The sequence below is a fragment of the Gigantopelta aegis genome, chromosome 6 (assembly GCF_016097555.1).
Source record: "Gigantopelta aegis isolate Gae_Host chromosome 6, Gae_host_genome, whole genome shotgun sequence".
NCBI classification, from domain to species: Eukaryota; Metazoa; Mollusca; class Gastropoda; order Neomphalida; family Peltospiridae; genus Gigantopelta; species Gigantopelta aegis.
The window spans coordinates 18,616,379-18,630,453 of NC_054704.1; the positions used below are offsets into that span (position 1 = coordinate 18,616,379).

A 14,075-nucleotide genomic window follows, 5' to 3' on the forward strand; every position below is an offset into this window, starting at 1 on the left:
GATAATTCAAACGGGAAAACGTAGAAATGTTATGTTGTTTATAACTTTTGATAGCGTGATTTTTAACTAACCAATCTTCATGTGCTTGTTTATGTAAGTTAATTCTTTGTGGTTGTGTTTTTATTTTTGTCTTGTAATTAAGAAAAATGAAGAAAATGACTGTAAAATAATAAATTTGTACTAATTTAGGAGAATCCGATCAAAGTCCTAACTTTACATTTTCAGTTAAAGGGAGGAAATGTTTTATTTAACGACGCACTCAACACATTTTATTTACGGTTATATGGACATATGGTTACGGATCACACAGATATTGAGAGAGAAAACCTGCTGTCGCCACTTCACAGGTACTCTTTCCGATTAGCAGCAAGGGATCTTTTATATGTACCATCCCACAGACAGGATAGTAAATACCACAGCCTTTGTTACACCAGTTGTGGAGCACTGGCTGGAACGAGAAATAGCCCAGTGGTCCCACCGATGGGGATTGATTCTAGATCGATTGCCATCAAGCGAGCACTGTACCAATGAGCTCAGCTACATCCCAACCCCTTCAGTTAAAGATGCATTCCCTCCTCACTCACCATTTTAATAGGCTAGCAACAAAAGAAAAGTGTCAACTAAATGTCCAAGAACTGGTGAGGCTTTTTGTGCTATTTATTATTCTGCATATATTATTTAATGATTGTGTGTTATTTCTTTTACATTCATCGGGGGTATGAAAAAAAAAATCATTTGCAAACTGAATCAGCGAAGCTGTTCTGACATAAGTTTACAGATGATTTTTTTTTTTCATACCCAGATGAACATAAAAGAAATAACAGACATTACTTATAATTAAATTAGAATTCGATTTACTAAGAATAACACAAAAACTTCATACTTTATTTTGAATTATTTTTGGTCCATAAACAATAACGCTCAGTAAGACAGCTTGCCCATATAAAATGACGTTCGCTGACGATGTAATTTTTACGTTCATTGAGAATTTAGCAAACTCCTATTGCTACGTCTGGACCAATGGGGTAACGTCATGTTGTAATGAATGTAACAGAAATTTAATTATTTCTCTTTATACCACGGATCTGGGAGTAATTGTGTTGAGCAATATTCATCTATCGTCAACATCATTGACTGCATTATTCTTCAAACTCTGTTCAGTTGGTGCTTTTGTGCATGGTTCATGCAGTCAACATCCGATTTGTCGTTGTTCATTTGTGATATTTTTCTTCACAATTTTGGAACATTTTCGTAAACAATAAAGTGCAGACAAAACTTTACAAACCCCTAAAACCATTAATTTCACTAAGTTATTTCATTTATTCCTTAAAATTCCTGATATTGGGTCCACTTGATTCGTAGAAATTGACTTAAAATGAAGGAAGATAAATTAACACTTGATGCATAATTTTGAGTGTATAAATTGTTTTAATTAAGAATCAGTTCATTAGGAAATTGATATTTTACAAACTATTCACTGGCCTGAACGTAATGCCTATCTGTATTGAAATCTATTAGTGATCATGTGGGAAAACTGACTGCTCTTGACAAACTGAATTTTTCCTTTTTAAAAATATTAATGTAAGGATTCTTTAAAGATAATTTGTACAACTGAGTTAATACTCAATTGTATAAAATATCTTTAAAGAATGAGCCGTCATCAATGATTCATGTTGTGTCTGAAAAGGTGCTTACAGTAAGGACTGTGGCTCTGATGACATTATAGGCCTCAGTGTGTCGTGGTTAAGCCATCAGACATAAGGCTGGTAGGTACTAGGTCCACAGCCCAGTACCGACTCCCATCCAGAGTGAGTTTTAATAACTCGGTGGGTAGGTGTAAGACCACTACACCCTCTTCTCTCTCATTAATCACAAGGACAGTGTGCTTGAAACTTAATGGATATAAGCAAAGACATAAGTTGAAATGAATAAATGAATGATGACATTGTACTATGTAACATCAGGTCTGTAAGAACTGGGGGGCAGGGAACCTGTGGCCCCCACACTCAAGGATGAAAATGTAAAGATTTTTTTGTCTTACTCTATATAAATGAAAATAAAATCTGGCTTGTGCGCCACCTCCATTAGAGATTGTGCTCTCCACTTCAGATGTCATTCTATGGGCCTGTACATTTTCAATGTTTTTTTTATTCTTTTGTCTAGTTAAGTTTCAAGCATATAGTCATACCTTGGCTATTTGTTTAGTGATATAGAAACTGGTTCATCATAATGGCGTACACCTCTCCATTAAGCTGTTAAACCTCACTCCCAGCACTGGGATTTAAACACGGAACCTACCAGCCTAAATCCATATGTCACTTGGGTCGGTTACGTACATTGAACATAACCATATGACTTATGTCATAGATATATAAGCTACATGTATAACCATAATTAAAATGTGTTAAATGCATCATTAAATAAAACATTTATTCTTTTCTTGCAGTTTAATGTTTAAAATTATGTCTACTATTATTGTAGCAGAGCACAATCCAAAGTTTTGTTCTGTAATAGGCTGCATGTACGTGTATTATATAATGAATCTATTACCCAACCTATTGTCACTGAATAGGACTGTAATTTTGCTGGTTTACTCAGAAATCTTGATTACTGGTACTGTGCTGAGCAGTGGATTTGGACACTCCGATAGTCTACTGTATGTATATTTGCATACAAATCTAATGTGGCTTAAGAACCAGCATCGGTGGCGTTGTGGTTAAGCCATCGGACGTAAGGCTGGTAGGTACAGAGTTTGCAGCCTGGTACCGGCTCCCACCCAGAGTGAGTTTTAACGACATAAATGTGCTCTGTCACGGATGGTTGACCTAATTACTGACCCAACAAAATATTATATGACGATATATACACTTGATTTGTACCTAAAAGTACTTTATTGAACCATCTACATAACAACCATATCACACTTATTATTGATATTTTATAAAAATAATTGAATTATGGGTACGGTCCATAATTCTGAGAAAAATAACGGCTATTTGGAGAGCAGAGGTGTGACATATTATTTTGAGTTACGTGACAGGCATTCCCCGAATAACCGCAGTGCCAGAACAATTTACCAAGCTCGTGTAACGAGAACGCTTGACCGTCTTCTGCGACGTAGGGTAAATAGAAAAAAACAAACCCAATGAAAATAAGTTATTAAAAATTAATAAAAACATGTACTGAATGATATTAAGCTTATACATTAATTTATTTTAGTAACAGAAGCATGTTAAACATCGACAATCCCTACTATTTAGGCCTTTGCATCTATAGGTAAATATATCGTTAGTCGTACGCGAAAAATTCTAAACATCTGGATCACAAACACCATCATTTTCCACCTTGTCAAATTCATTATTATACAAAATATGCCATAACAGCTGACTTGGGATAGGAATTGTTATATTTTTAAAGAATACTCTGAACTAGACAGTGTTTATTTACGATGTGACTATATATACGAAGGCCGTGTCGTATAGCCTCCACTAACGAGGGCTGGCTATATTCACAGCAAAAATGTATATATGCGTTAAATAAGTACATGTATTTGATTGATCCATATTACCGAACCATCTGGAACAGGAGGAATACATACTAAGTACTGTACGAACAGTGCATTTTCTGAACAGGGACAGGGTGGGGGAGTATATGAATTTAGCGGACCCTTTTGTGTACGTTTTCCATAGATATATGAATAGCGTCACATGATGATGAAATAAATAAATAAATAAATAAATAAATAAAAATAACAATTACAAATTATCAGCGGCTGAGGTAGATTAACTGAAAGAGAAACTAACTACAGACAGTACACAAACTAACAACAGGGCTTGAACTTAATAATTTTTCACTGATTGCAATTTTGAGGCTGCTTATGTAAATTTGGTAAAAAAAAGTTAATTTTGCCATAAATAAATATTACTAAAAGGTTATTTTGCTGTATTTAGTCACATTTCAAATGCTCAAAATTGCAAGGGCCAATAAAACTCAAAATACATTTTTTTATAGGCTACTAGTAAAGCTTAGACCACTCCCGGGTCCCCCTCTAAATTTATGTAACGTTTCTGTAACAACCCACCCCCACCCCACCAAGACGTGATTTTACAAACATTATAATACATGTAATAATAATAATAATAATAATACTACTACTACTACTACTACTACTACTACTACTACTACTACTACTACTACTACTACTACTACTACTACTACTACTACTACTAGTACTAGTACTACTACTACTACTACTACTATTATTATTATTATTATTAGCCTACTACTACCTTTTTTGGGTGGAGGGGCGGTGTTTTATTTGGAGGAGTTTTGGCTATAAAAATGCAAGATTAACGTGCGTGGACACACGCACAAACGGCAGGCTGAACTTGTCCCTGCACGTAGAACTGGATTCAACTGGGTTAAGTAATAATTAGCCAACCTTTGGATGACAAAACATGCAACAGTACACTGGGTTTTTTACGCTATACATTAAAACTGAAATACCACTTTGCGAACCAGTCAAAATAATTTGCACACGCACCTAATAGTAATAATAATAATAATAATAATAAATGGTGAGTTCATGTTCCAACTGTTTATTATTTTATTTCAGCGTATTCGCGGTTATTTTCGTCATGAAATAATATATTTTTTATTATTTGCCATGTATATAGCCGGCCCTTCATTTGCCAAGTTTCTATACATGGCGATCATTTATATAAAATCCACAAATACATTATACGGTTGTCGTATATATAGCCTTATTTTTATTTCATTTCAACTTATTTTCATGCTTATATCCAATTATGGTTCAAGCGCACTGTCCTTGGCACACACCTCAGCTATCAGGGCTGTCTGTCCAGGACAGTGGGTTAGTTGTCAGTTGGTTTGGTTAGTAGTTAGTGAGAGAGAAGAGGGTGTAGTGGCCTTACACCTACCCATTGATCCCTTAAGAACTCGCTCTGGGTTGGAGCCGGTACCGGGCTGCGAACCCTGCACCTACCAGCCTGTAGTCCGATGGCTTAACCACTGCACCACCGAGGCTGGGTTAATATAGCCTCATCACTACGAGTCTTTTTTTTCCGTATTTTTATGACTTTTTACAAGAAGACTTCCAAATTTTAAAAATGAAGTGTGTCGTGGAATTCCCTCGATCGTAGTTCAATTAAAATGTTTTGGATCACACAGTGACTAGGTTTGGTATTCCAAATGAATGTAATTTCCATTTATAATGCATATTTAGAGAAACAAGGCCCACTAAATCCGTGATTGAGCTCCTTTAATGGTTAGGTGTAAGGCCATTACACCCTCTTCTCTTTCACCAACCACTAACAATTAACAACTAACCCACTGTCCTGGACAGACAGCCCAGATAGCTGAGATGTGTGCCCAAGACAGTGTGCTTGAATCTTAATTGAATATAAGCACAAAAATAAGTTGAAATGAATAAAGTGGCTTGAGTAATTATTAAGACTATATAAATTTACACTTGCATTAAACAGCACCCTTTGTTATCAACGGATATTTGTCATTGGATATGAAATTATTCATTTTGTTCTTTTTAGATAGCCTCTGCCATAAAGATGGAAGAAAGATTTCTGTGTGAAGTTGAGATGAGAAGTAATTATGGAGAGTCCTGATTCAGCTGAGCGTTCTCATTTAGATCTGCCACTGAAGCCAGTTCAACCCTCGGATGAAGACTGCTGTGGAAATGGCTGCGTCCCCTGTGTGTTCGATATTTACGATGAAGAAGTCAAGATATGGGAAAGGGAATGCAAAAGAATAAGGAGAAAAGTAAAACAGAACAGCGGTGACGCATTGAGCCAGGTACTATACCAAGAATGAATCATGAATTTTCAAGGTGGAAGGGACAAGATTTCTAAAAATGGACCTCAGATTGAATCCAGTAGATCCTCAGGATGATGTGATATTTGTGTGGATAAGCCACCCTGTATTTTCAGAATGGGGGCAAGGAGATCTGTCATTATGAAGGAAGGGGGGACAAGACCTTCCCCCCCCCCCCCCATATCACCTCCCATACATTGCTTTGTTATGTTATGTTGTGACCTACGCAAGTTTCAGAGATCTACTCAATTTTAAAACATTAAACAGTAGTTACAAATCAATTTTCAGTAGACTAAATATATCATTAAAAAGATTTTGAAAACAAAATGTTCTCTGACCTAAGTGTTGTATTACATTGTAACCTAAGTATTGTGTTATTGTGTGACCTAGTGTTGTGTTATCTTGTGACCTAGTGTTGTGTTATTGTTTGACCTAGCAGTGTTCGAGATTAAATTTCTTGGCCAGTATCCCAAATGGATACTAACATTTCAAAATCTGGTATCCCACCTGAGAATTTAGTATTATATGGCATCCCAGTGGGATACTGGGTTCTTGAAGTCTGGTATCCAAAATTAAATTCTGGTATCCCCGGGATATCGGGATACCGTTAATCTCGAACACTGCCTAGTGTGGTGTTATCTTGTAACCTAGTGTGGTATTACCTTATGACCTAATGTGGTGTTGTCTTGTGACCTAGTGTTGTGTAAAAATTATCTTGTGACCTAGTGTTGTGTTATTGTGTGACCTAGTGTTGTGTTATCTTGTGACCTAGCATTGTGTTATCTTGTGACCTAGCGTTGTGTTATCTTGTGACCTAGCATTGTGTTGTCATGTGACCTAGTGTTGTGTTGTCATGTGACCTAGTGTTGTGTTGTCATGTGACCTAGCATTGTGTTGTCTAGCGTTGTGTTGTCCTGTGACCTAGTGTTGTGTTGTCCTGTGACCTAGCGTTGTGTTGTCCTGTGACCTAGCGTTGTGTTGTCATGTGACCTAGCATTGTGTTGTCCTGTGACCTAGCGTTGTGTTGTCCTGTGACCTAGTGTTGTGTTGTCATGTGACCTAGTATTGTGTTGTCTAGTGTTGTGTTGTCCTGTGACCTAGCGTTGTGTTGTCCTGTGACCTAGCGTTGTGTTGTCCTGTGACCTAGCGTTGTGTTATCTTGTGACCTAGCGTTGTGTTATCCTGTGACCTAGTGTTGTGTTGTACTTTACAGGGACCACCTCTATCAACAAGTGAGTATCGGCAATTCCAAATTCTCTCTGTGACAGAAGATACTGCTGACACACATCTGTATCGACTGGCTCTACCCGAAGACGTTTCTCTTGGCATTACTACTGGGCAGCACATGCTCGTCAGGTTTGTTATTCAGTATTACTACATGTAATTTATATCGCACCGTGACAAAGTCAAAAGGTGAGATGTAGGTATTGGTTCTCACAGTATTTCTCGTTCCAACCAGTGCACCCAACTGGTATATCAAAGGCTGTTGTATGTGTTATCCTGTCTGTGGGATGGTGCATATGAAAGATCCCTTGCTTCTAATGGAAAAATGTAGTGGGTTTCCTCTCTAAGACTATATGTCAAAATTACCAAATGTTTGACATCCAATGTGCTCTAGTGGCATCATTAAACAAAACAAACTTCTTCTCTTTTGTTTAGTTCTGGCCAATGTGACAATTTTTGTGTTAATGTCAAAGTTAAGTTTTTGTATTAGGTCCATTGCTCACAAATAACTTTCATTTAGCTCAGTTTAGTTAATGTCTCCTGAGCCATATATCCTATATCAATGAAAGTTGCATCTATGAATGTTCATTTTAATGCATTGTTAAAATAGTTTTAAAAGACACTCTAGCTGGGAGCTGGTACCGGGATGTGAACACAGTAATTACTAGCCATAACCTATTAGTCTAAATTATGGGTTTATTTATACTGCTTAAGAGTTAGTTTCTCTGTGATAGAGTGATACACGAATAATGAGAAAGTGTTTTTTGTTTGTACTTTAGAGGCTACATTGATGGTGAACCAGTGACTAGACAGTACACTCCAGTTAGTGATGTCAATACTGAAGGCTATTTCGAACTCCTCATCAAGGTGTGTGTTAAACCAGAACATTTGTATTTAGAGTGCCATATCTAGGATATAACTTGAATTAACTTTTACCATAAAGCAGTGATTGTATTATAATATATAGGGAAGCCATATCTAGGATATAAACTTGAGTTAACTTTTACCATAAAGCAGTGATTGTCTGTGACCCAGCTGTCATAATGAATTGTTTGTTGAATAAGGGGCTGTTCCCAGTTATCAGCATTTTCACTAGTCTTTTATTATGCTTTTTGTATCATGTCAATAAAAACGAAAATGAAAATATTAAAAAAAGTTTTTTCACAAGTATACAAAAAACACCACCTTATTTTTATTTTTTTTAAAGTATACATATAAATAATATCTTTACAAGGGATATTTTTCTTGACTTTTTCTCTCTTTTTTAAAGTATACCATATTCTGACAATAGACATACCCCATGCCTGAACTTCAAAGTTCCTAAACCTCCAATATTTATATGATTAATTAATTTCATTTCCTTGGTCAGCAAGAAACTTCTTGTGAAGATTGCCTATACGTGTTAGAGTCATGTGGAATTTTGTGGGTGACTTAAAAAACCCCGAAATGTACCCTCTCCCTACAAACACCCTGCATCCACCCCTGCAATCCTAATTTTCAAAATACTTCTACTGTTATTACAAATAACTCCAGCACTGTTTGTTGGACTTTTGGCTCACAAATAGAACTAATCATAACTGTAAACAGAGAAATGCGTACAGAAGTTCAGCAAGATGTTCCCAGGCGGAGATCATAGAGTCAGATCAAAGATTCACTCACTCTCGCTCTTTGTTTGCAGCTTTACCCACAGGGCAAGCTGTCAAAACTGGTAAGGACGTGGAAAGTTGGCAGACTTATTGACATTCGGGGACCTCTTGGCAACTTCTGTTACAAAGCTAATCAAGTGAGTGGGTAATGAGCAGAGAGATGGTTATGCTTGGAGATGACAGTGCTTAGCTGTGCTGACTGCATTTTGTACCATTGTAAACATTTTGCATTTACCCTCTTACAGCTTCACAAAGCACTGTTCACCAAATGAGATCATTCAAACTCTGTCTGCTTTATTTACTTAGAGCTAATTTAGTTTTTTCTTCTGTTTGTTTTGGTGTTATTTTCAGTTTTCATAAGTATGGTAGTGATTAGTTTATTTATAAATTGACCTTTTTTTTACATTACACTTTTGTTTTAAATCTTAATTTTTATATTGGTATTGGTACAGTTAACACATACATACATGTATTACATAATGATCTGTTAAGAAAAGAAACAAAACATTATATACACAAAACATTATATACACAAAACATAATATTTTTAAAAGAATATTTAAAGGCACATACATGTACAGAAAATCAGTTTTAAAGTCTTAGGGTTTTTTCATTTATTACCAGTATATAAAACATAAAAGTAAGCTAATCTTTTTTGCATACAAAATACATGTATAGAAGTGGGTGGGTTTTTTTCAAATTATTAATTAAAATTGTGGTCATGTCATATGATTAATAGTGATCTCATCATAAGTATCAGTAACTTATATAACTTAGAATATTGAATATGTAGACCATATGGACCAGTGGTACAGTGCACGGTTGGTGTGGGATCGATCCCCATCGGTGGGCCCATTGGGTTATTTCTCATTCCAACCAATGCACCACAATTGGTATATCAAAGGCCGTGGTATGTACCACCCTGTCTGTGGGATGGTGCATATAAAAGATCCCTTGCTGCTAATCGAAAAGAGTAGCCCATGAAGTGGCGACAGCAGGTTTCCTCTCTCAAAATCTGAGTGGTCCTTAACCATATGTCTGACATCATATAACCGTAAATAAAATGTGTTGAGTGCATCGTTAAATAAAACATTTTTTTTTTTTTTTTTTTTATGTAGACCATATTGTTTTCTAGCAGGACCAACCTTAAAAACAAATTGTTTAACCAAATAAATTGTAATTAATACAGATCTCTTCATCTTACTTCTTTTTTCACAATTTAATTTTTGTTCCCAATGTACAAATGTAATAAAAAGACATACTAACAATACCTGCATCAGTTCTCCACTAACAGTGATGTTCCTTTGGTGACTGCTTAACAAAGATAATTTATGTCAGATAGCCCGTTCAAAAATACGACAAAATTATTATGTAAATTTTTAATAATAATATTATATTTGGAATGTGCACAAAAATTTTGTAAAGCCTCTTTAAAAACTTTTTGGCTGTAAAAATCAAAATTGTCCCTGTAATGCTCGAAATTTACTGTTTACTATATTTACTGTGGTGTTTTCCAGCATTCCCAGGTGTACATGTTGGCTGCAGGGACAGGCATCGCACCCATGGCCCAAGTGATTCAGACAGTTTTGTCAAACCCTGATGATGAAACCATCCTCAGACTGGTGTATGCTTGTAGAACGTACAGAGATATCCATCTGAAACAACGGCTAAACGAGTGGGCAGGATACTGGAATTTTTCTGTCCTCTATGCTCTTAGCAAGGTAGACATACACTCTAAATATATGAATGAGAATTTTTAAAAAGCAATTTTGATATTGTGTATGCTTTTAGAATTGTATTTATGTCAGTGAAAAATATACTCTAGACTGAGTGTAATTTTGGGGACATTTATGCTATTCTAGTATTTACTGGTTAGGTTATGGCTATTTGATGTAGTGTTTGTTAAAATGTTATCTGAATTTTTAGAATTCCCTTTGCCATCATGTCCATACCTTTTGTAACGTGTGGCTTGATTGAAACATCCTTTATAATAAACATAACTGTTTCATTGCTGTTTGTTCATTTTCCCCACTATGAATTGGTTGGTTAAAACCACCAAACTCAAAGTACACAATTTAAATTCCTGTTATCTGTAAAGATATCTTTGTAAAAGAATTATATTGAGGAGGGAGGGGTGTGGCTTGGATGACCCTTTAATACAGGTTTAATTGTTGGTGGTTGTTACAGGTATAGTCATTGGCCTCTTACTGTCTGTCAATCAATGGAATGTATTATAGTCTGGAGGACTTACTTATTAGTCCTCTGCTGGTCCAACCACATGGGACTGTGCTTTCATCTCTGTCCTGTCTGTCTGTCCATCTGTCCCAAATATAGTTTTCTGGATGATTTTTCACAATGCCTTGAGATACTGAGCTGAAAGTTTGTGTATACTTGTATCATGTACTGTTACAGATCAAGTTTGACGTTCATGGTGATTTACCCATTTTTGACAGAGTTATGGCCATTCATTTTAAGAGATATGAAGAAAAAAAATTCCGGATTTTTATTTCAATGCCTGCATATATTGAGATGAAATTATGTACGGTTACAGATCAAGTTTAACTTTCATGGCAATTTACCAATTTTTCATACAGTTATGGTCCTTCAATTTAGGAGATAACAAAATTTGTTGGGCCCAGTAGGGGACATGTATTGCTTTAGTACTCTTAGAATGCTTGTTTAATAAAGCTGTTTGTTTTTCAGGAAGACTGTAAGACACGAAGTACTGTTTATAGATACGGTGATGCCATTCACTTTGGTAGAATCACAGCGTCATTGCTGTCCACAGAAATTGCTGGTCATTCTCAAAGGAGTAAAAAGTTTCTTATATGTGGATCTAAACCTTTCGAACAAGACATGGTAGAAATGCTAAACCATGCTGTTAGTCAAAATCTAGAATACTTCAGATTTTAGGATTTATTGTATGTAGGAAAATATATAAAGCAGAAACAACAAATGGTTAACAGATCTCAAGTTATGTTTCTGTTCAGGACAGATTCCAAGAAGATATTTATACAAAATTGAAACAGGACTTAAAAATCAATACAAATATGTACAACTGAAAAGCAGACAAACAATAATGATATAAATTATACAAGTCATTGAAAGTGAAGGTGATATCACATTAGAATGACAAAACCATAAAATCTAAAAAAAAATATCATATACATTAGAGAAAAATAGGAGTCCTACCAAATCTGAATGAAAAAAAACGTAATATGTGATCAGGGTCTTATCTCTACACAAGGCAGAGTCGAATGGGCATTTGGTAAAATAGTGGTTGATTGCATGAATCTCTATCTAGTGCCTCATCTATAGGACAGCCACTCCCAAGGAGATCCTATATTGGAGATTTCATCCCGCATGCACTGCTACAAAGAGGACTGCCATTCTGAGATTAGTTTTCTAAATCAAAAGTAACACGTACATGTATTGAGATAGAACATTGAACTTCTGTGATACTAAGTCACTTAGTAAGTGCTTAACAACTGTGATGCCAAGTGCTGCTGCTTTTTTCTTTTTTTTATTACAGGATATACATGTGTTGGTGAAATAATCTCTACAATACATGATGATAGTTGAGCAATCATGACCATATAAAAGAGAATTCCAGATTGCCTTTAATTTGCTTCCATTTTAGCAGTATAGATTAATGATGCAATTTCTGTTTTAAATAAATAAAGTGGAGGTTATCTTCTTTTTTCTTTTTTTAGATCATATATGTATTATTGTGGCAAAAATTCTTACATATTTTAGAAGTAATATTAAAGAGAGGATAGTAAGTTATCAGTTATTTAATGTTATTAAGTTTTATCCCAAGTGAAATAACTTTAATTTATTACAAACTATAATGAGGGACGTGTGTAACTAATACTGCATTCATTATTCTCTTCATATCCCAGTTTTGTTTTGTTTTCTCATTGTCTTTACGTTTGATACATTGAAATTGTCAAAACCATTTTACTCACTATATTTGTTACATGAACATGTTTGGTTTTTGATAGGGTTTATCCCCAATTTCACACATCTCTGAATGCAATACAAAACATTTAACAGGTCAGTATATTATCAAGTTGCCCCATCCCCACGTAAGTCACCCCACCTCACCCAAGTAGCACGTCACCTATTTTCAATACAATGATAGAATTCACTCCTATGATGATGAAATTCATTCTTAAGATGATGGACTTCATTCCTACGATCCCCTTTTGACGGTGGAATGTGTTGTAACCAATCAGCAGATTAAACACTGCACTCGAGACGCACTTATTGGTCTCTTCCTTCAACTTTTTGTTGTCATAGGTTTATTGTTACTATAGTTGAGCTTGAATGAGCCACCCGTTACTCCACCAAACTACAAATTCTTACAAGAATTTCTCTGTTACTGAGATTAGATCTAGAGAGAAAGTCAAATACATCATGTTCTTTACGAAGGTGACCCTGCAACTAGCTAACAGCAAATGACAGACATTAATTACTTAAAACCACAAATTTCATAGAAACTGATAAAAGATTTTTTCGAAAACTAAGCCTTTTGAATAATATTGCATTGTTAATAAGTGATGCTGTTACTACATAAATTACAAATGAAGCAGATGTTCGTTTGATATCGTGCCTACATAGGTACTCCTGGCATATAACTTTTATTATACATGTATGCATCATTATATCAATTAATCGACAGAGGAAATGAAACCACAAAAGCACATCTGATCATTCAAAGTATAAGTAACTTTTTTCCTGTAATCTTAAATGGACGTTTTAACATCGTTACCTAAGGTTTGGCTTAGCTTGGTTATCCATAGCATACTTGAATTGTGACTCATGTTCTTACTGTCACCTCCCCACTGCTTAATGAATGAACATGGGTTTAACATGGCCTGATCCAATTAAGGTTCAAACACGCCCATTGTACGTACACACATGACACCACTGCCAAAAATGTTTCACAGGGAAGGCTGCTCGGTCGAAAGATGTATATAAGTATAATGTGGAGCAATTTAGACGTATGATTAAAGTTCAGAAGAGTTGATGGAACAATTTAATAATTAATGAAAACTATATTCATGTACATGTTTATATGCATTTTGATTAAATATTGAAGTAACTTCTAAATATTGTAAGTTTGTTCAGTGCTTTTGGAGAAGTTATGTTTTCACAAGGCCAACATCAATGTTTGATTCATCTTTGTGCTGATACCCACTTAAACACAGGCGTACGTGCTCCCATTTCGGGTGGGTGGGTGGGGGCGCAGACTAGCTTTTGTCCGAATTAAACCCCCTGCCCCCTGTCTTATATGCTTATTCCACTTAAAATATGCTGCTGTTCTGGGCACAAATCTGAGTTATCTGGGATGAT

The 14,075-nt window shown here is 35.5% G+C and overlaps 1 protein-coding gene across 1 annotated transcript; it reads left to right on the forward strand.

Annotated features, from left to right (window-relative positions):
• Positions 1–13: 13 nt before the first annotated feature.
• Positions 14–13,824, forward strand: LOC121375067 (NADH-cytochrome b5 reductase-like). The gene is made up of 7 exons (XM_041502291.1): positions 14–93; positions 5,568–5,829; positions 7,061–7,203; positions 7,851–7,938; positions 8,750–8,854; positions 10,235–10,438; positions 11,421–13,824. The coding sequence occupies exons 2-7, from the start codon at positions 5,629–5,631 to the stop codon at positions 11,628–11,630; spliced, it is 951 nt and encodes a 316-aa protein (XP_041358225.1). The 5' UTR covers positions 14–93; positions 5,568–5,628; the 3' UTR covers positions 11,631–13,824.
• Positions 13,825–14,075: the final 251 nt, after the last annotated feature.